General features: G+C 39.3%; 1 protein-coding gene across 1 annotated transcript in view; it reads left to right on the top strand.

Annotated features, from left to right (window-relative positions):
- FAM210A (family with sequence similarity 210 member A) overlaps positions 1-21,656 on the top strand; it is a 60,074-nt gene that overhangs the window by 21,578 nt on the left and 16,840 nt on the right. Inside the window, exon 2 of the mRNA XM_049900292.1 lies at positions 19,943-20,459. Within this exon, the coding sequence (XP_049756249.1) occupies positions 19,984-20,459 (476 nt within the window). The 5' untranslated portion in view covers positions 19,943-19,983. The remainder of the gene's footprint in view (positions 1-19,942; positions 20,460-21,656) is intronic.

Here is a 21,656-nt window from a genome sequence, read left to right on the forward strand (position 1 = left end):
ATATTTGTCCTTTTGCACTTGACTGATTTCATTAGCATAATGCCTTCCAGGTTCCTCCATGTTATGAAGTGTTTCACAGATTCCTCACTGTTCTTTATCGATGCATAGTATTCCATTGTGTGAATATACCATAATTTATTTATCCATTGATCCGTTGATGGGCACCTTGGTTGCTTCCATCTTTTTGCTATTGTAAACAGTGCTGCAATGAACATGGTGTGCATATATCTATTTGTGTAAACGTTCTTATTTCTCTAGGATATATTCCAAGGACTGGGATTGCTGAATTGTATGGTAGTTCTATTTTTAGCTTTTTAAGGAAGCGCCAAATTGATTTTGAAAGTGCCAAATTGAATGTAAAGTGGTTGTACCATTTTACATTCCTACCAAAGATGTATAAGTGTTCCAGTCTCTCCACAACCTCTCCAACATTTATTTTTTTGTTTTTTGAATTAATGCCAGTCTTACTGGGGTGAGATGGTAGCTCCTTGTAGTTTTGATTTGCATTTCTCTGCTGGCTAATGATCTAGAGCATTTCCTCATGTATCTGTTAGCCGCCTGAATGTTTTCTTTGGTGAAGTGCCTGTTCATATCCTTCACCCATTTTTTAATTGAGTTATTTGTCTCTTTGTTGTTGACTTTTTGCAGTATCATCCAGATTTTAGAGATTAGATGCTGATCGGATTTGTCATAGCCAAAAACTTTTTCCCAGTCTGTAGGTAGTATTTTTACTCTTTTGGTGAAATCTTTTGATGAGCATAAATGTTTGATTTTTAAGAGCTCCCAGTTATCTAATTTCTCTTATGGCGTTTGTGTATTGTTAGTAATGTTTTGTATACTGTTTATGCCATGTATTAGGGCTCTTGGCATTGTCCCTATTTTTTCTTCCATGACCTTTATGGGTTTTATATTTAGATCTTTGATCGATTTTGAGTTAGTTTTTGTGCATGCTGTTAGCTGTGGGTCTTGTTTCATTTTATTGCAGGTGGATATCCAGTTATGCCAGCATTTGTTAAAGAGACTGTCTTCCCGGTTTAACAGACTTTGGGCCTTTGTCAAATATCACCTTCTCATATGTGGATGGATTTATGTCTGGATTCTCAGTTCTGTTCCAATGGTATATGTGTTTGTTGTTGTACCAGTACCCAGTTGTTTTGACTACTGTGGCAGTATGATAGGTTCTAAAATCAGATAATGTGAGGCCTCCCACTTTGTTCTTCTTTTTCAGTAATACTTTACCTATCCAGGGCCTCTTCTCCTTCCATATGAAGTTGGTGATTTGTTTCTCCATCTCATTTAAAAATGTCATTGGAATTTGGATTGGGATTGCATTCTATCTATAGATCGCTTTGGGTAGAATAAACATTTTAACAACATTAATTCCTCCTATCCATGAGCAAGGTTTGTTTTTCCACTTATGTAGGTTTCTTTTGGTTTCTTGCAGTAGTGTCTTGTAGTTTTCTTTGTCTAGGTCTTTTATGTCTCTGGTTAGATTTATTCTTAAGTATTTTACCTTCTTGGGGGCTATTGTAAATGGTAATGATTTGGTGATTTCCTTTTCGACGTTCTCTTTGTTGTTGTAGAGGAATCCAACTGATTTTTGTGTGTTTATCTCGTATCCTGTCACTCTCCTGAACTCTTCTGTTAGTTTCAGTAGTTTTATTGAGGATTCTTTAGCGTTTTCTGTGTGTAAGATCGTGTCATTTGCAAATAGAGGTACTTTTACTTCTTCCTTTCCAGTTTGGATGCCCTTTATTTGTTTTTCTAGCCTGATTGCTCTGGCTAGGACCTCCTGCACAGTGTTGAATAAGGGGCATCCTTGTCTGGTTCCTGCTCTTAAGAGGAATGTTTTCAGACTCCCATCTATTTAGGATGATGTTGGCTGTTGTATAAATGGCTTTGTATAAATGCCCTTTATTATGTTGAGGAAATTGCCTTCTATTCCTATTTTGCTGAGAGTTTTTATCATGAGTGGATGTTGGATTTTGTCAAATGCCTTTTTTGCATCAATTGATAAAATCATGTGGTTTTTGCCTTTTATTTATGTGATGGATTACATTGATTGTTTTTCTGATGTTGAAGTGTCCCTGCATACCTGGTATGAATCCCACTTGGGCATGGTGAATTATTTTTTGATATATTATTGAATTCTATTGGCTAGAGTTTTGCTGAGGTTTTTTTCATCTAAGTTCATGAAGGGTATGGGTCTGTAATTTTTTTTTGTGATGTGTTTACCTGGTTTTGGTATCAGGGATATGCTGGCTTCATAGAATGAGTTTGGAAGTGTTCCACCCTTTTCTATGCTCTGAAATAACTTTAGTAGTAGTGGTGTTAACTATTCTCTGAACGTTTGGTAGAATTAGACTACTACTTCTTGAGCTAGAAGGAATTGAGCCATTCTGTCATCTGGCTCAATTTTGATAAGGGAGTCTAAAAATTTTTGTTGGGCTACATTCCATCAGCAGTGTCATTGGCTGTTTGTTCCATAGTGGCAGATAAATTGTGAATAGATTTCTCAAGGTGAAGGATGCCATAACCTGTTAAAAGAGCTTGGAGGGATACCCATGCATATCCAGGTCTTTCTGATGGAAGGTTTTCATTAGATTCTATAAGTTCCCTTTTATATCAGGCAAGGATCTTTAAATCACTAGTCCAATGTGTGCTTTCATTACAGGAATGGGTATCCAAAGGAATTTCTAAGAGGCCTAGGGTGCATTTGGCTTTCATTGTCCAATTGTTCAAACAGGGTAACAAGTGATTTTATTGTCAGTGGGGACTGAGTTTGTGAAGTTAAACCAGTTAGATCCTCCACGTGGGAATACATATCCACAGGTGCACAAATCATAGTTTTTCCAGTGTCTTTGGTTGAAAAGGGATTGACTGGTTAACTTCTAGGAACCTATTTTCAGTGAGAGAGTTGTCACAGAGGACAGACATTTGAACCTAGTGGTATTCCACAGGACAGCGCAGAGAGTACATAATTTATTTGGATATGTGTTGGTTGGTTTTCTTCTCAGGCAGATTGATGACATGTCAAATCCTCTAGTCAGGACATTATAAAATTGGGGAGGGGAGACAAACCCCAAGAAATTTGCTAAATCGTTTTCTGGACCTTGATAAAAAGGAGTTGTAAATTTCTAAAAGTGAGAACCTTTGGATAGAGCAGACCTGTCTGACAGTTGTTCAGTGATTAGGGTTAGATTAAAACAAGGAACTTGAGGTTGGAATATTAACTCAGGAAGATGCCACAGCCTAATGTGTGTGACTCATCTGAAGGTGAGAGTAAAGTTAGCTTTTGGTTCTAGGCTATAATTGAAGAAAGGAACGGCTAATGTTCTGAGTTTGGATACCTGGATCTGGGGTGAAGGTGATATATCCAACATTCTATTATATTACTGGTGCTAGCTACTGATTGAGGTAACCTGACAAATGCATTATTTTTCCAGGTGTTGGTGGAGATTATTGAAAATAGAAAGATAAGAAAACTTAAGGAGAGCTTCATAAGGACAGAAGATAAACAATAAAGCAAAGGTCATAAAGATGATTACAATCACAAAGTAGACCCCTTCGGTTATTTGCATAAAAATCTTACCAAGTAATAAATACTAGCTTGTAAAACAAGGCTACTTCAAAAATGATAAGTGTTAGACAAAGGGCAACAATTTTAAGAACTTGCATTACCAAATTCACCAGGCAATGAGGGCTACATTAATGTAGTAAGACAAATATCATAAGAAATCCAGTAAAGAGAAAACAAAGTCCAAGGACCTGGGCAGGCCAGAGTGGCATGAAGTCTTGTTCCATGTTCTTGGATTAGCTGTGTATTTCTGTAGTTGTCTGCTTTTGGCTGCCTGGGCAGTGGAACTTCAGTTTCAGTCCCTCTGTGGACAGGCAAGTCTGAAAAGAACATTTGTCCTTTTAAAATTGAAACAAGAGAACCCAAGGCTTGATATCCTCTAGTTTGGCTGCACATGAGTTAGAGAGAGTACCAACTAAGGCCCTTTTTAGCAATGTTCTAACAAATTTTTTTGTTGATGCCTCTTCCAATATGCGTAGTCGCCTGGAATGATATTGGGGAAATTCTGAATTTGTAACTCTTGGTTTGTAGAATCCTCTTTAACCTAGGCATGGTATTTCTGGAAATATTCAATGTCTGCCAATACATTATAAGTCAGCTTGAACTATATTAGGGTCAGCGTAAGCAATGTGAGGAAGAAGCATAGGCCTTCTGGTAACAACTTCTTAAGGAATAAGGCTGTGGGAACCAAATGGAGTAGATCCTGAGTTTAAAAAGAGGAAGGGAAGAACCTTTATCCAAGGCAAATTTAAAGATCGACATGCTTTGGCTAATCGGATTTTTGTAATTCCATTTGTTCACTCCACTAAGCTAGAAGATTGAGGATGTGTAGGAATTATCTGGCCGGTAAAAGGAGTTCCTCAGTTACTGAAAAGAGAGTTTGGGCAACCCCAAGCTTGTATAATATTTTCAAATAATTTCTTTGTCACAAAAGTGGCAAAGGCTTGGTGACAAGGGAAAGCTTCTACCCAGTGTGAGAAGCTACAAATTGTAATGATAATATATTTATAGCCATTTGAAGGTGCTTTATAGGCATTTGCCACTCTAGCAAAGGGCCAAGAGGTAATGGATATTTTCTAGGTGGGGTTTTAAGAGGCTTGCCTGGTGTCTTAGGTTGGGTTCCGTAGAAAAACAAAACTAGGGAAGCATATAGAGACAGAGAGAGATTTATTTCAAGGAAATGGCTCATGCGGTTGTACAGGTTGGCAGATCTCAAGTCCGTGGGTTAGGCATCAGGCTAGAGGCTTCTCCTTACTTCCATAGCTGCAGGGGCTGAGAAACCCAAGATCAGCAGGTGTAAAAATGGCGTTGGAGGGGCACTTGACCTCAAACTTCACAAGGAGGAAGGAGAAACAAGATCAACAGTCCAAAGCTGATTCCTATGAAGTGGAGGTCAGACATGCCTCTTCTTCCAACCTTTTTACCAACTCTGACACCAGGCATCCCTTCCACAGCACTCTCTACTTCTCTGCTGAGTTCAATAATTCATTGCAATGGCCAGACAGAACTCACAGACAACACTCATGATTATGGGTTTTATTAAGGAAATAACAGGTTACAGTTCAGCTTCAAAAATGCTCAGGATATGGTTCTTCTATTAGGACAGCCTCTTCTCAGCCATGCCTGCAGGCACGCCTCTCTCTGGCTCCTCGGCCTCTGCCCTATTTGGGCAAGTGTTACAAAGCTCTTTTAGTTCTGCTAATAAGTGCCTGAAGGTACCCTACTCCACCAGCAAGGCTTCTGCTTGAAGGCACTAGGCTTTCTCGCTCCGCGGGCTGGGAACCCCAGTGCACCATATCATGCCCATCTTCTACCAGTCTCCTGCCTCTGCTGCCGCTGTTTCTCTGCCACCACTTCTCGTCGTCTTGGTGTTGCAGGTCTCCCTTTCTCCTCCCTTGTCATCCCCTGTCTCTCTCCCTGTCTCCTGGTTCCAGGAGCTGTTCAGTGCAAGGATCCCAGGTCCAAGGGACACATTCCACCCCTGGCTCTTATTTGTTAGTGGTGTTGAGTTTCTCTCTTCCTGTTTCTGGGATGGTTCATTTTAAGCATAGAGTGATGGCAAAGGTGGTTCCATACACCTTATTTACATTATTAGCAAGCTATCCAGTTCTCTTGGTGGCCACAAGCACCTCATTTGCATAGTCATACACAGTCATTTGGTGGATATTACAAAGACTATTACTAGAAAGGCCATCTTGAGTAATTCACTATATTGCAACAAGTAAGATAGCAGGGTGCTGGCTGATAGGCTTTGGAGGCTGACAAATCGCAAGATGGGCAGGAAATATAGCAGCCAGCTGGCTCAGGTCCCAAGAACTGGAGGTCAGATTATGACAGGCAAGATGTAGATTACAGAGCAGTCAAGTAAGCTTTGCCAGAATGTCCATATATCTATTGGATGCGGGCCACACCCCCAAGGAAACTCCCCTTAGAACTGATTGGCCAATCACATCAGATCACATCATAGAGGATGACTACATCATAACGACCAAATTATATCATTACATAACTGCCAAACCACTGAGTATCATGGCCCAGCCAAGTTGAAACAACCATAATGGTCACACCTAAATTACTGCAAGAGCACATGGAACAATGAGAAGTTATGTGTTCTGCTGCCTCAAAGAATTTTTCCCCACCAATATTTCTTTGAAATTTGAATCATCTTATCTCATCCAAGGTGGGAGCCTTCACGTAAAGCTCACATGTTAGGAACATGCCAGTGTTTGGACAAAATTAATTTTCTATCAGGCCCAGACCGTAAATCTGGTATCAGAGTCTTGATTGCATCCTTCTTGTTCCCATTTTTTCTCTTTTGTTTGGTAAAACCATTTTTCTCTTTCCTTATATAAAGCCATTTTAAGGCATTCTCTGGTTAGATCAGAAAGGTTATAATTGTTTGTAAACAAGTCAGCCCTTATAAGAACTGAGGCAAGTAGAGAGGCTATCTGCCGAGGAGTTTAATTATATTACTTAGAATGCACTTTCCTAAATTTTTAAATTCTCATCTCGATCATTATTATATCGGGTGCATTGGGAATGTACTTGTTGCATGGATTCAAAGAAGTCTTAACACCACCAGTGTTTCTCTAAGATGTTCATTATTTCCATTTCTCTGGTAAATAAAGATTTTGAGTGTAAACCTATTGCCATCGAGTCAATTCCAACTCATAGCGACCCTATAGGACAGAGCAGAATCACTCCTTATGGTTTCGAAGGAACAGCTAGTGGATTCCAACTGTTGACCCACTGTTGGTTAGCAGCCAAGCTCTTTAACTACTTTCTCACCAGGATTCATGTAATTTTGGGATAAAGGGAAAATGTAAAGATTTAGATAAGATCTCTTCCATTTGATCAGACCCATGACATGTTAGTTGAATATTAGCAACATTCTACCCTTTTCCAACTTTCTGTTCTGGGGATTGCTTGTCCCTGTTTCTTAAGAGATTCCAGCATTAATTCAACAGCTGGTTCTCCTATTGACTTTTTTGTGAGAGTTTTCATTATGGCCTATTTTTCTACAAAAGTTTAGGGTATAGTCTACAGTACTGAAGGGAAGCCCCCTGCAGTATCTTTGTAAAATCTTAAACGGCCTTTTTTCTTCTAAAGGGAACTTTCTATAATAAGTCTCAATTAAAGGGAAATAACAAATATTCAGATAGTACGATTTTATTATTTGGCCCAGGCCATAATTTTGTGACTGAGGCTTTATGGCATCTAGACTTTTTCATTCTGTAGTTTCATCTTGTGAGACCATTTGTTGGTGAAAGAGAAGTAACTCCAAGCCCTCATAAAATTTAGGGTTGTCTGGTGGAACAGTGATTAAAAGCTACAGCTGCTAACCAAAAGGTTGGCAGTTCTAATCAACCAGTCGCTCCTTGGAAACCCTGTGGGGCAGTTCTATTCTGTCCTATAGGGTTGCTAATAGTCAGAATTGACTCAATGGCAACGGATTTGGTTTTTTTGGTAAAATGGTTAAAGGTGTATGGTTCCAATAAGGCAAGATTTGGCAGAGTTTGGGAGATGGCCTTCTTGATTGCTGCATCAGATTATCTCAGTCTTCTCAGTATGAGGGGTTCCTTCTGGTTGATGGTCTTGGACTTTAATTGCAATTTCAGAAGGGAGCAATAAAGCATCTAAAAGGCAGCCACTAAATTCCCATTCTTAATAATGGTCTAAAAAAACAAAACCAAACTCGTTGCCATTGAGTCGATTCTGACTCATAGCAACCCGATAGGACAGAGTAGAACTACCCCATAGGGTTTCCAAGGAGTGCCTGGTGGATCTGAACTGCCACCCTTTTGGTTAGCAGCCGTAGGTCTTAACCATTGCGCCATCAGGAAGTCAAAAACCCTCTGTTTCCGTAGCCTGCCAAAATCATGGACTACTCCAAAGGCACATCCCCAGTCCGTGTAGATAGTCATAGATTTTCCTGACACAAGTGTGCAGGTTTTCATTAAGGCTATTAATTCAGCTTGTAGGCTGAAGTGGCTTTAGGAGGTGGCTCGCCTTGTAGTACTTCAGCGGAGGTGAAGACTGCATAATCAGCATGAGATCTCAAATAAGATCCATCTACAAATAGGAATAAATGAAGATTGTTGAGGGGATTTTTCTCTAAGTTGTTCCTGGCTGCCATTAACTGTTCCGTCAGGCTCAAACAATTGTGGCAGGATATTTATCATCTTTAATAATAGGAAGGAGTTTGGGTGGATTTAAATGGGTTACAGTATGAAGTCTCACGTTAGGTGTCGTCGAGTTGGTTCCACCTCATAGCGACCCTGTGTACAACAGAACAGAATAGTGCCCGGTCTTATGCCATCTACACAATCGTTCCTATGCCTGAGTCCATTGTTGTAGCCACTGTGTCAGTCCATCTTATTGAGGGCCTTCCTCTTTTGCTGACCAAACATGATGTCCTTCTCCAGGGACTGGTCCCTCACGATAACATGTCCAAAATACATGAGACAAACTCTCGCCATCCTTGCGTCTAATGACCATTCTGGCTGTACTTCTTCCAAAACAGATTTGTTCGTTCTTCTGGCAGTACATGGTATATTCAACATTCTTTGACAACACCATAATTCAAAGGCATCAATTCTTCTTCCATCTTCCTTATCCATTGTCCAGCTTTCACATGCATATGAGGCAGTTTGAAACACCATAGCTTGGATCAGGCACACCTTAGTCTTCAAAGTGACATCTTTGCTTTTTAACACTTTAAAGAGGTCTTTTGCAGCACGTTTGCCCATTGCAATGTGTTGTTTGATTTCTTTGCTACTTCCATGGGTGTTGATTGTAGAACCAAGTAAAATGAAATCCTCGACAATTTCAATATTTTCTCCATTTATCATAATGTTGCTTATTGGTCCAGTTGTGAGGATTTTTGTTTTCCTTGAGATGTAATCATACTGAAGGTTGTAGTCTTTGATCTTCATCGGTAAATGCTTCAAGTCCCCTTTGCTTTCAGCAAAAAAGGTTGTGTCGTCTGTATATGCAGGTTGTTAACAAATCTTCCTCCAATCCTGATGCTGCATTTTTCTTCATCTAGTCCAGCTTCTCAGATTATTTGCTTAGCATACAGATTGAATAAGTATGGTGAAAGCACACAACCCTGATGCACACCTTTCTTGACTTTAACCACACAGTATTCCTTGTTCTGTTCGAACTACTGCCACTTGGTCTATGTACAGGTTCCTCATGAACACAATTAAGTGTGTGGAGTTCCTATTCTTCTCAATGTTATTCATAATTTGTTACGGTCCCTGCAGTCCAATGTCTTAGCATAGTCAATAAAACACAGGTAAATATCTTTCTGGTATCCTCTGCTATCAGCCATGATCTATCTGACATCAGCAATGATATCCCTTGTCCAGGACCTCTTCTGAATCTGGCTTGGATTTCTGGTAGTTTCTTGGTGATGTATTACTCCAGCCACTTTTCAGTTATCTTTAACAAAATTTTACTTGCCTGTGATTAATGATACTGTTTGCCAAAAGAATAATCTCATAAGAAGTAAGTCTACTTGTAGACAGGTGTTGGGGAAAAGATAGAATTAAGTAAAGTGACCACAGCACATGGTGCATAAACATCAAAAAAAATTTCAAAGTACTGTATCATCAGCGGTTTCTACAAGTTTTGTGGTGGCAACTACAGCTCGAAGACAAGGAGGGTAACTCCTGACCACTGGGTCAAGCTATAAGCTGTAATATCATGCAGGCTGATGTTGTCCACCGTGTTTCTGAGCAAATAACCTTAATGGATTTCCATTTAGTTCATGGACAAATAAAAATCTGGTCTTTAGGAAACCCTAAAGCAGGAGCTGATGTTAAAAGTTTCATTTAAGTTTTCTACAGCTTGGCAGTCCTCAGGTGTAATTTGGAAAGAGCCTAGTTCTTGTATAATGGTTAGGATAACAGGCTCACAGAAAAATTTGAGGCCCAGTCCATAAACAGCCACATAACCCTAAGAATCCTGTTGTTTTTGTTTCTGGAATTGGATAAGCTAGAGTAGCATCCTTTCTTTGAGGATCAATAGGAGTTGCCCAGGGTGGTATTAATGACATAAATATTTAACTATACATTGAGCCAGTTATAATTTATCTTTGGATATTTTATGACCTCAAGAGGTAAAATGTTTAAATAAAAGGAGGCTATCTTTTAATGCAAGCCTCCTGGGAGGAGGTGTACACTAACAAGTCATCCACATATTGTAATAATATGGAATTATTGGAAAGATTGCAAATTAGTGTGCAGAACCTTAGAAGAATAATCGAGAGCTTTGGTAAAGACCTGAGGCATCACAGTCCAAGTAAACTGTTGATTTTTTTCCATGTAAAAGCAATGAGACACTAAAAAATACACCACAAAGATCTGTAACTGTAAAGTAAGTGGCTTTCAGTAGGACATTAGAAAGTAATAAATGAGGGTTAAGTACCACTGAGAATCTAGGAATAACTATTCAATTAATTGCCCGTAAATCTTGGACAGATCTCCAGCCTCCATTGTTTGGCTTCCTAAGTGGTAGGACAGGCATGTTGCAAGGGCTAGTGCAAGGGATAATAAGGCACTTGGAAAGAAAGTCTTGAATTATTGGTTCTAATCCTTCCTGAGTTTCTCATTTCAAAGAGTATTGGAGGATCTTTGGAAATTGTTTAGATAAATCAACTTGAATTTTAATAGACCCCGTAACAAAACTCATCCAACATCAGCAGATGTGGTAGCCCATAAAGTTTGGGGGACTGAGGAGAGAATTTCCACAGGAAGCAGATCAGCTTCAGTATGAGTTTGAGTGTAACAAGCAGCATCCTGTCTTTCTGTTTCTATTTCTGTTCCTAATTGCATAGGGGATTTGAATAAATCTAATGTAATTTCTCCCTTTTCATAAAACCTAAACTGACATTTCTGTTTAGATAAAAAAAAAAAACTCTTCCGAACAAATATGTAGGTTTATCTGGGCTAATGAGAAGAGGGTGCAGATCCTCAGTAAATCCAAGAGAAATAGGTACTGGCTGAGAATGATACAAAGTCTGTATTTCGTTAGTAATCCCCCACTACTTTAGAGGTTTTCATTCTCCAGGGCAGAAACCCAAAACCACACACTGCCATCGAGTCGATACCAACTCATAGCGACCCTGTAGGATAGAGTGGAACTGCCCCATTGAGTTTCCAAGGAGTGCCTGGTGGATTCCAGGGCAGAGTCTTTTGTAAACAAGTTGGGTTAATAGCAGATAAAGAGGAGCCTGTGTCAAATTGAAATTTGTAAGATTCTACGTTAACAATCATAGTACTTTCTCCTTGAGGATTTAAAGCCACCATAGGAAAAGACTCTGTTCCCCAGAGCCCCTTCATTCAGGTTTGGATTGAGGCTTCCCATATGAGGAAGCCCATTTATTTTTTAGTTTGAAACAATCCTTTTCCAGTAGTGTCTTGGTTATCTAGTGCCGCTCTAACAGGAATGCTGCTATAACAGGAATACCACAAGAGGGTGATTTTAACAAAAAAGATGATTATTCTCTCACAGTCTAGTAAGCTAGAAGTCTGAATTCAGGATGCCAGCTCCAGGGGAAGGCTTTCTTTCTGTCTGCTCTTGAGGAGGGTCCTTGTCTTCAGTCTTCCCTTGGTCTGGGAATGTCTCCGCACAGGAACCACAGGTCCAAAGGATGTGCTCTGCGCCCAGTGCTGCTTGTGGTATGAGGTCCCCCCGTCTCTTTACTCACTTGTCCCTTTTCTATCTCAAAAGGGATTGGCTTAAGACACTATCTAATCTTGTAGATCTCATAAATATAACTGCTGCTGATCCATCTTATTAACATGATAGTGATAGGATTTACAACACATAGGAAAATCTCATCAGATGACAAATGGTGGACTATCACACAAACTGAGAATCATGGCTTAACAAAGTTGACAGGTATTTTTAGGGGACACAATTCCATGACATTCCACCCTTTGGCCCCCCCAAAATTCATGTTCTTGCCACATGTAAAACATATTCACCCCATCGTATCATAGCAGAAGTCTTTAATCAACTCCAACTCTAAAATCCAAAAATTCTTCATCTGTGAAGTCTAAATACAAGTTATCTGCTTCCAAAGTACAATGGTGCAATATCCACAAAGTATGTATTTCTACTACAAATGGAAGAAATTGGAGGGAAAGAAGGCATAACAGGCACCAAGCAAGTCAGCAGAACACATTACATTAGCCCTCAAGTCTTTGAAAATAATCCTCTGTTGTCTGAGATAATTTATACAATGCCCCAGTCCTCCAGATTCTAGGTGTTGGCCACACTCTCCAGATTCTGAGTGGTGGGCTTCAGCTCCACCTCCCAGGCCCACTGGGACGGCAACTCTGCTCCTTCGGCTTTAGGCGCACCATTCTCCTAGTCCATCTGCATGGTGACTCCACCCTTAGAAACACCAGAGGCCATGTCTCCACCCATTGAAACCCCTAGGGGTTGAGGCCATACCTTTTGAGACTGAGGCAGCTCAGCTTCCTGTGTTCCTTGTCTCTTCAGCTTCTGCTGCCTGGTTCCTTGACCTCTCAGCCCCTCAGGCCTCACATCCACATCTGCCTTGCTGGGGCAGGTGTTCCGAAGCTCTGTAGCTCCACCAGTAAGTGCCTGGAGGTACCCCACTGAACCAGTAAACTTTGGCTAGAAGGTATGCAGCTTTCTTGATTTATGGGTTGGCAAGCCTGGGTCTACCAATAAGTGCCCAGAGGCACTCCATTCTGCCAGGAAGCTTCCTGCACCAAGGCATTCAGCTGTCTCACTCTGTTGGTTGGCTCCAGTCCTGTCTGGCACTGTTCTCCTGGTTTTTCTGCTGCTGGCCCTCTGCTGGTGCTTCTCACCGTCTGCGCCATCTCTGATGTTAACAGTTCTCCTCACTTCCTTCTGAGTCCTTTATCTATTCACAGTTTCAAAACCACTTCCACATTTTAGATATCTGTTAGAGCAGCACCCCACTCATGGTACCAAATTTTGTCTTGGTTTTCTAGTGCTGCAGTAACAGAAATACCACAAGTGGATGGCTTTAACAAAGAGAAGTTTATTCTCTCATAGTCCGGTAGGCTAGAAGTTCAAATTTGGGGTGACAGCTCCAGGGGAAGGCTTTCTTTGTCAACTTTGAAGGAAGGTCCTTGTCATCAACCTTCCCTTGGTCTGGGAGCATCTCAGCACAGAGACCTCAGGTCCAAAGGATGCGCTCTGCTCCCGGCGCTGCTTTCTTGGTGGTATGAGGTTCTCTCTCTGCTCGCTTCTCTCTCCTATATCTCAAAAGAGATTGGCTTAAGCACTATCTAATCTTGTAGATCTCATTAATTTAGCTGCTGTTAGTCCATCCTGTTAACATCATAGTGATAGGATTTATAACACATAGGGAAATCTCATCAAATGACAGAATGGTGGACAGTCACACAATACTGGGAATCATAGTCTAATCAAGTTGACAGATATTTTGGGGAAAACAATTCAATCCATGACAAATAGTTTGCTTTTTGCAATAGCTATATATATATATATATTTTAATGTATTGTGCTTTAAGTAAAAGTTTACAAATCAAGGTATAAGTTTACAAAAACTTACATATACCTTGCTATGTACTCCTAGCTGCTGTCCTGCCAATGGGACAACACACTCCTCCTCTCCACCTTATATTCCCCATGTCCATTCATCCAGCTCCTGTTCCCCTGTGCCTTCTCATCTCATATCCAGACAGGAGCTACCCACATAGTCTCATGTGTCTACTTGACCCAAGAAGCTCACTCCTCACCAATATCATTTTCTGTCTCGTAGTCCAGTCCAATCCCTATCTGAAGAGTTGGTTTAGGGAATGGTTCCAGTCTTGGCTAGCAGGAGGTCCGGGGACCATGACCTCCAGGGTCCCTCCAGTCTCAATGACACCATCAAGTCTGGTCTTTTTATGAGAATTTGAGGTCTGCATCCCATTGTTCTGCTGCTCCATCAAGGACTCTCTGTTATGTTCCCTGTCAGGGCAGTCATTGGTTGTAGCCAGATACCATCTAGTTCTGGTTTCAGGCTGATGGAGTTTCTGGTTTATGTGGCCCTTTCTGTCTCTTGGGCTTATGTTTACCTTGTCTTTGTTGTTCCTCATTCTCCTTTGCTCCAGGTGGGTTGAGACCAGTTGAGACCCCAGACGCCACTCACCAAACTGGGATGCAGAACCCAATAGTTGCAATTGTTTAGGGTATTAGCCTCCACCCTAGAAGGTTCTGGCTTAAAATCCTTTCTCTGAACAATGTGTTGCAGTTGCGGCATTGTTAATTTGTTTTGTTTGGCCTATTTCTTTTGCTCCTGAATTTGGGCTGGTTTATGGGTTGCACCCAGTAGTTTGGAAAGGAGTGTAGTTTCCCAACCCAATCTTTGGTGCTTAACTTGTTCAGACACTTCCTGGTGCAAACCATTTAGAAATATGGAATCAAATCTATTCCAACCCCTTCTTCTATGGAATTTAATCCTGAATGTTCAGCAAAAATGCTAGCCAAACAGTTTTTATAATTATATACAGATTTATTATTTTCTTGTTTACAACTTTATACTTCACCCATCAGCTTTTCAAGGGAGAGGTTTTGGTTTAGCACCTATAAGTAACCTGGCAACTCCTGTAGTTTGTTGCAGTAGTGTCGCTCCAGTTATTGTAGCATCAACTGTTAGAGATTGTTCAGGTTTTTTCCAGTTTGTCTTTTCCATCCATAATTGGGCTTCTCCCGGCCTGGCTAGCATTTTTATCCAGGCCTGTAAGTTACAATTAATACTCTAAATTTCCGACTGAATTTCTGTGGGTCTTCAGGAGGATTAGGAAATTCTTTTACAATTGCATGAAGCTCTTCCATCGACCAGGGAGAAAAGGTTCCTAGTAGGGTGTTCCTCTGGATGTCTTATTTTAAGTGGTAAACTCAATGTGAAGGTCTTCCTGTTTTTTGGTTTTTTTTTTTTGGTTATCAGAATAGAAGGGGCATTCAAACAATGTGTCAGTAGAGGAATAAGAAAGAAATGAGGAATAGAGAGAAATTGGAGCCTTTTGTGGAGCAGATAGAATAGCACATGGCGCCAAAGTGTATCATAGGTTGCTGTGGAAATTTGACACAGTGATTCTGTATTCTGTTTAGTTACTTTAAAGACCGTACCTTGTGGAGAGGCAGTCTTGCTCTCTTGATTTTTTTTGGTAGCTTTAAAATACCAATTAAATGTGCATCCCATTGAGTTTAACTCAAAAACTCTGCTGTTCTAATTTGCTGTGCAAAAAACGGTTAATTTAGACAAAACATCCCTAAAGCAGCCACATGTGTTCTAAATTATCTTTGGTAATATTATGTCAGGTGTTCAAAGAACAGCAGGTAGCAGGGCCGTAACATTTACTCACAGGGGCAGGGTTTCCCAAGGGGAACTCCTCATTTTTAGTTTTAAAATTACTCATTGAAGAAAGAAAAGCAAAATGTACACCAAAAATAAAAGTGGAGTACTGTTCTCAATTGCCTTGGAGGCAGAAAACCATGCAGGGCACCACCTTCAGTTCCCTCTGAGTCACAAAAGCTAGGTAGGAACGCCATGGGATTTGGAGAGTGGTTTGCTGGAACCAATGTGTACCTCTTTACATGAGAGTTTACGTGCAGGTGGCAGGCAGTCTAGTGCTCTGGTCTGTCTCACGACCACCTTATCCTGTCACGGGAGTCTTTAATGTTCATGATGAGCACCAGAGACCATCCTAACAGCTTTTACTGGTTGACTTGTACCTGAATTTTGTGGCTTATAGTGACCCAGCACTCTTTGAAAGTACAATTACCTTTGTAAAGTAGAACTTCCAGCCTCGTACTTGTGAGAAAATTAATTTCTGTTCTTAAAGGCAATCACTTGTGGTATTTTTAAAAGGAGAATGATTAAATCAAATATGGGTTTTTCATACAATGAACTGTTTCATATCCAGTTATTCAGACTCATATTTTTTTTGGTGATGCTTTAATGGTGTAAGTAAATATGTGTAAGCTAATGCAATTTAGTAATTCATAAATCCATTACAATTCTAATCTAGAATTCCACCTCATTTCTCATTGCTCTGAAAAGGCCCTTCTTTACATATTGATACTTTGTACCTTTCCACTCACCTTTTCACTTTAACCTGGAATGACCTCCATTTTTTCTCCGTTGCTCTTAAGTATTTTTCAGATACATCCGGGGTAGTCTTCAACTGACCACTTCAGTTCACAATTAGCCTTTTTCTTTTTTGAATATCTAGTATGTCTATAAACTTACAACTCGTGTTAGACATTTATCTTATGTCTTGGGATACTGACCTTTTCATAACTAGGTTGTAAACTACTTGAAGGCAGTGACTGTACATTATACTAACTTGTTTTAGGTGCCAAAAGGGTTACAGTTCTGTGTAGTGTCCAGTCTTTTGTAGTTGGCCCATCAAAAGCTTTGTCGTTATGTTTTGGAACAGTTTTATATGGGTATATTCTAGGTACACTTGAAAGTACAGAATACTCTGGTTCATGCCCCTAGAGGAGTTGTAATTCTGTTGAGAAGACTGAGTTTTAGACATCCTGGAGTACAGTGTTGGGCACTAGGAGATGCTTAATAAATATTTCATAGTGAAGTACTTTCCTGCTACTGATCACCAGAGCAAGTGGTGAGCTCTGGCCGTAGGCATTGGAGTGACTATAGTAGAATCATTTCACTGCAAGTGTTACTGGGAAAGAAACCGAGCTGCTTCCTTTTGCCTCAAACAGCATTGTCTTCTCCTGCTTGTGCTGAGTCACTCAGGCATTATTTCTAAGGACTGTATGTTAGTGCTAATTCATAAGTTTAAGTATATACAAGATTATGTATAGAAAAAATGGGGTGATTTAGGTGTCAGTGCCAATTTTACTTATTTTAAGACTAAGTTGTGCGCTTAAGAATGAAGAGTCTTAAATCAGTGATGAGGATGAGGCAGACTAAGAATCAAAAAATAACTCCTGTTAACTTCAGCAAAAAATATGACAGTGGTAAAATATCATAACTTCCCAGGTATGGAAATTGTAAGTTATGTTGATGTTCTCCATTAACAGACATTCTGGTCTTAACTTACATCAAGCAAGAATGACAGAATCATTTGTTGTGCTTTAAGGAAAGAGGCAGTATTATAACTGTGTAGTTTAAATTTATGTATATTTAGACATGAGGAGCTCTGGTAGAGCAATGGTTAAAGTGCTGGACTGCTAGCCAAAAGGTTGACAGTTCGAACCCTCCAGCAGCACCACAAGAGAAAAGACCTGGTGATCTGCTCCAGTAAAGATTAAAGCCTAGGAAACCCTATGGGAGATTTTGGCCCTGTCTTGTAGGGTCACTGTGAGTTGGAATCAACTTGACAGCATACAACAATATATACAGAGATAAGACTACACTAAGTCATCTCTTCAGAATACGTATATCTTAGCAGTTAATGCTTTGGGGTCTGTAACAACAAAAGGTAGAGCTAGGCTTGATCAAAGCCAAAAGCACCAAATGAGCTACTCCAGGAACTTGATCTGTGTAGCTGAAGTCCAAACCCACTATCTCTGCTTTCTTGTGTACTAAACTGCTACCAGCTTTTTATGCCACAACTTCCATATTTTTAAGTTCTTAATTTTTATTCCTTTCTCTATCAGTGGGAATAATCCATTGTATGTGTATACCACATTTTGTTTGTTCATCTATTGATGGACATTTGGGTTGATTCTACCTTGAGGCTGTTAAGAATAATGCTACAACAAACATTGGTGTACAAATACACTATCTGTTTGAGTCTCTATTTTCAGTTCTTTTATACATAGGGTGGAATTGCTGGGCCATGTGTTAATTTTATGTTTAACCTTTTGAGGAACTGCCAAATTTTTCTACAGTGTCTGCACCATTTTATATTGCCACCAGCAGTGGATGAGGGTTCCAATTTCCCCACATTCTCACCAACACTTTTAATTTCTGTTTTTCTGATAGTAGTCATCCTAGTGATAGTTAAGTAGTATCTCATTGTGATTTTGATTTGCATTTCTCTAATGACTAATGTTGTTATTGGCCATTTGTATATCTTTAGAGAACTGTCTCTTTATCTACTTAGTCCATTTTTAAATTGGGTTGTCTTTTTGTTGTTGAGTTGTGGGAGTTTTTCATATATTCTGGATATTAAATCCTTATCAGATATTTAATTCTGAAATATTTTCTTCCACTCTTTAGGTTATTTCTTCACTTTGTAAATAAAATCCCTTGATGCACAGAGGCTTTTAATTTTGATGAAGTTTAATTTATCTGTTTTGTCCTTTGTTGCTCTCATTTTGGTGTCATATCTCAGAATTTTTGCTAAATGCAAAGTCCTAAATATTTATCTATTTTATTTTATGAGTTTTATGTTTTTAACTCCTAGTTAGGTCGTTGGTCCATTTTGAGTTAATTTTTCTAAGTGGCGTGAGGTAGGGGCTCAACTTTATTCTTCTACATACGGAAATCCAGTTGTCCTAGCACTGTTTGTTGAACAGACTATTCTTTCACCCATGGAGTGGACTTGGCACCCTTGTTGAAAATCAGTTGGTCATAGATGTATGGGTTAGTTTCTGGACTCTGTTACATTGGTCTATATATCTGTCCTTATACAAGAACCACACTGTTTTGATTACTGTAGCTATGTAGTATGATTTGAAATTGGAAACTGTGAGTCCTCCTACTTTGTTGTTCTTTTTCAAGATTGTTTTGGCTGTTCAATTCCTTTGCAGTTCCGTATGTGTTTGAGGATCGGCACTTCTGTTTTTGCAAAGAAACCTGTCGGAATTTTGATTGGGATTGTGTTCAACGTGTAGATCACTTTGGATAGTACTGACACCTTAATGATACCAAGTCAGTCTTCCAATCTGTGAAAACAGGATGTCTTTCCATTTATTTAGGCCTTCTTTAATTCAGCAGTGTTCTGTAGTTTTCAGTGTACAAGTCTTTTCACCTCCTGGTTAAATTTACTCCTAGGTATTTTCTTTTAGATGTTTTTGTAAGTGAAATTGTGTTCTTAATTTCATTTTCAGACTGTTCATTGCTGGTGAGTAATTCCCATTTTTCTAGTGGACTTGGACTTGGAGTCTGAAAGGGAATTGCATGGAATTATGTCTCCCAAACATCAGACCTCAGGTCTTTTGCTTCCAGATACTATGCTTTTTCCACTCTTATCACACTGTTTCTTTATAAAATAACAGAAGTCCTACAAATATCCCTGTTTGTAGGCACAAAATAGCCTCAAAACATTGCTCTCCATGATGTCCCCCAAATTGGTTTACAGTTGTTGTCGTTAGGTGCCGTCAGGTCGGTTCCAACTCAGCAACCCTCTGTGCAACAGAACAGAACACTGCCCGGTCCTGCACAATCTTCCCAATCTTAGCTATGTTTTGAGCCCATTGTTGCAGCCACTGTGTTAGTCCATCTCTTTAGGGTCTTCCTCTTTTTTGCTGACCCTCTACCTTACCAAGCATGATGTCCTTCTCCAGGGACTGGTCCTTCCTGATAATATGTGCAAAGTATGTAAGACAAAGTCTCACCATCCTCGCTTCTAAGGAGCATTCTGGCTATACTTCCTCCAAGGCAGATTTGTTTATTTTTCTGGCAGTCCGTGGTATTTTCAGTATTCTTCACCAACAACTATATCATATTTAAATCGTGTGTTTTAATGAAATTTTTAATTGTGGTATGTTAGAACTATATACCTTAATATTTCTGTGGATTTGGTGACATCTGTCTTTTTACCTAGACTTATTTTTATTTTGGATTTATTTTTAAATTGATTGGTTTAAAAAGGAGATTTATGTGTATAATAAGGATGTTTTTGTTTTTTTTTTGTTTTTTAAATATAGTCTCTGTAGAAATTGAAACCCATCAGTCACCATTCTTCAAAATGCAATGGAATGTACTACGGACTGTATCTGGGCTGGTGCACCGGACATGCATGGAACCACCTAAAGCTGGTCTTTTTGGACACTTTCAGACCATAAAGGGAGTATTACTTTTGTATAATACTGAATCCAAAGTAGTGTTGGTACAAGGCCCACAGAAACAGTGGCTACACTTGTCTGCTGCCCAGTGTGTTGCAAAGGAAAGTAAGTCATTCATTGCTCGGCCGCCCCTACTTGGGGCCCTTCACTATAAACAATGGGAGCAAAATATTTCATCCAAGAGGATTGTGTCATCCAATGCCACATCCCAAGGAACTCCCACAGGAAAAAAGGAAGAACCTGATCCTTTACAAGACAAATCTATTAGCCTGTATCAGCGATTTAAGAAAACATTTAGACAATATGGAAAAGTTTTGATTCCAGTACACCTAATAACTTCTGGTGTTTGGTTTGGGACATTTTACTATGCAGCCATAAAGTAAGTTTTTGCTTAGTTTAACACCATTCCCTTAATTGTACTTAACAATGGCCTTAAATAATTTGTAAATGCTTCAGTATTTTTGATAGAGGATAGCTATTTTTCATAGCTCTTTTTCACATTTTAATAATAATAGCTAACATCTGCTTACTGTGTACATTAGACATTTTGCTAAATATTTTAACTGTATCATTTAATTGTCACAGCAATGTATGAGCAGGTAGGTAGTATAACTATTCCCATTTTATGAATGAGAAACCGATTAAGCAAAGATAACTAATTTTCCCAAAATAACTTCTCGAAAAGAGGTGGAACTTGGACTAAAAGTTATTTAAGTTTGTCTAATTTCAAAACTCATGCTCTTAATCACTATGATAATCTCATATCAATATTTATGATAGCACAGAAATAAATACCAGATTTCAAAATTATGACAGCACCATGAGTTCAATACTTAAATATTTTTAGATGTTCATAAATGTAAAAATAGCTATTATTTGCCATATGTATGGTCTTGGTGGGAAGTTAGTAAGATATTTTTGCCAAAGCCTGGCTAATATCTGTAGTAGACACAAAAGGCATAAACTGCAGACTTAGGTTTTGATATCACTTGGGTCTGATAAATGTCAAAGTAAGGCCTTTTGTTCTGATCAAAAGCTAACAGGTTGGTAGGCCTAACTTCCAGGTGTAAAACTTTTCTAAAATTCTGAAGTTTCTAAATTCATCTTGTTAAATACTGTTACTTTCTTGTAAGATAGATTGTGTTACTCACACAACTTGAGGAACAGAAATACACATAGAAGTAACTTCCCAGTTATTTCCAGTTTCTGCCAGTAGCAGAACTGAACCATTGACTAACTTGTTTCCATTCTTTTAAATTTACTTACAGGATTTCCTTTTAAGTCACCAGGTAAGAGAGATCAGTGGGTGTCCTAATGGAAGAAATGTTATCGTGGAGACTCCTTTAACATGTTAGTGACCTCTCCTGATGAGTTTAGAATTATTTTCAGTGTCTGATTAGCTTGAATTAAGATATTAATAAAATGCGGTAGTTTTGTATATGAAGCTCACTCCTTGGAAAAGGTTTATTGTCTACTAAATTAAAAGTATCTATCTCAAGGTGATGAACTGCAGACTGTACTTATTCTTGGGAAACATAGGATGAGAGATATTTCTTTATAAGTAAGAATTCTAAGA

Source organism: Elephas maximus, chromosome 11, assembly GCF_024166365.1.
Source record: "Elephas maximus indicus isolate mEleMax1 chromosome 11, mEleMax1 primary haplotype, whole genome shotgun sequence".
Classification (NCBI taxonomy): domain Eukaryota; kingdom Metazoa; phylum Chordata; class Mammalia; order Proboscidea; family Elephantidae; genus Elephas; species Elephas maximus.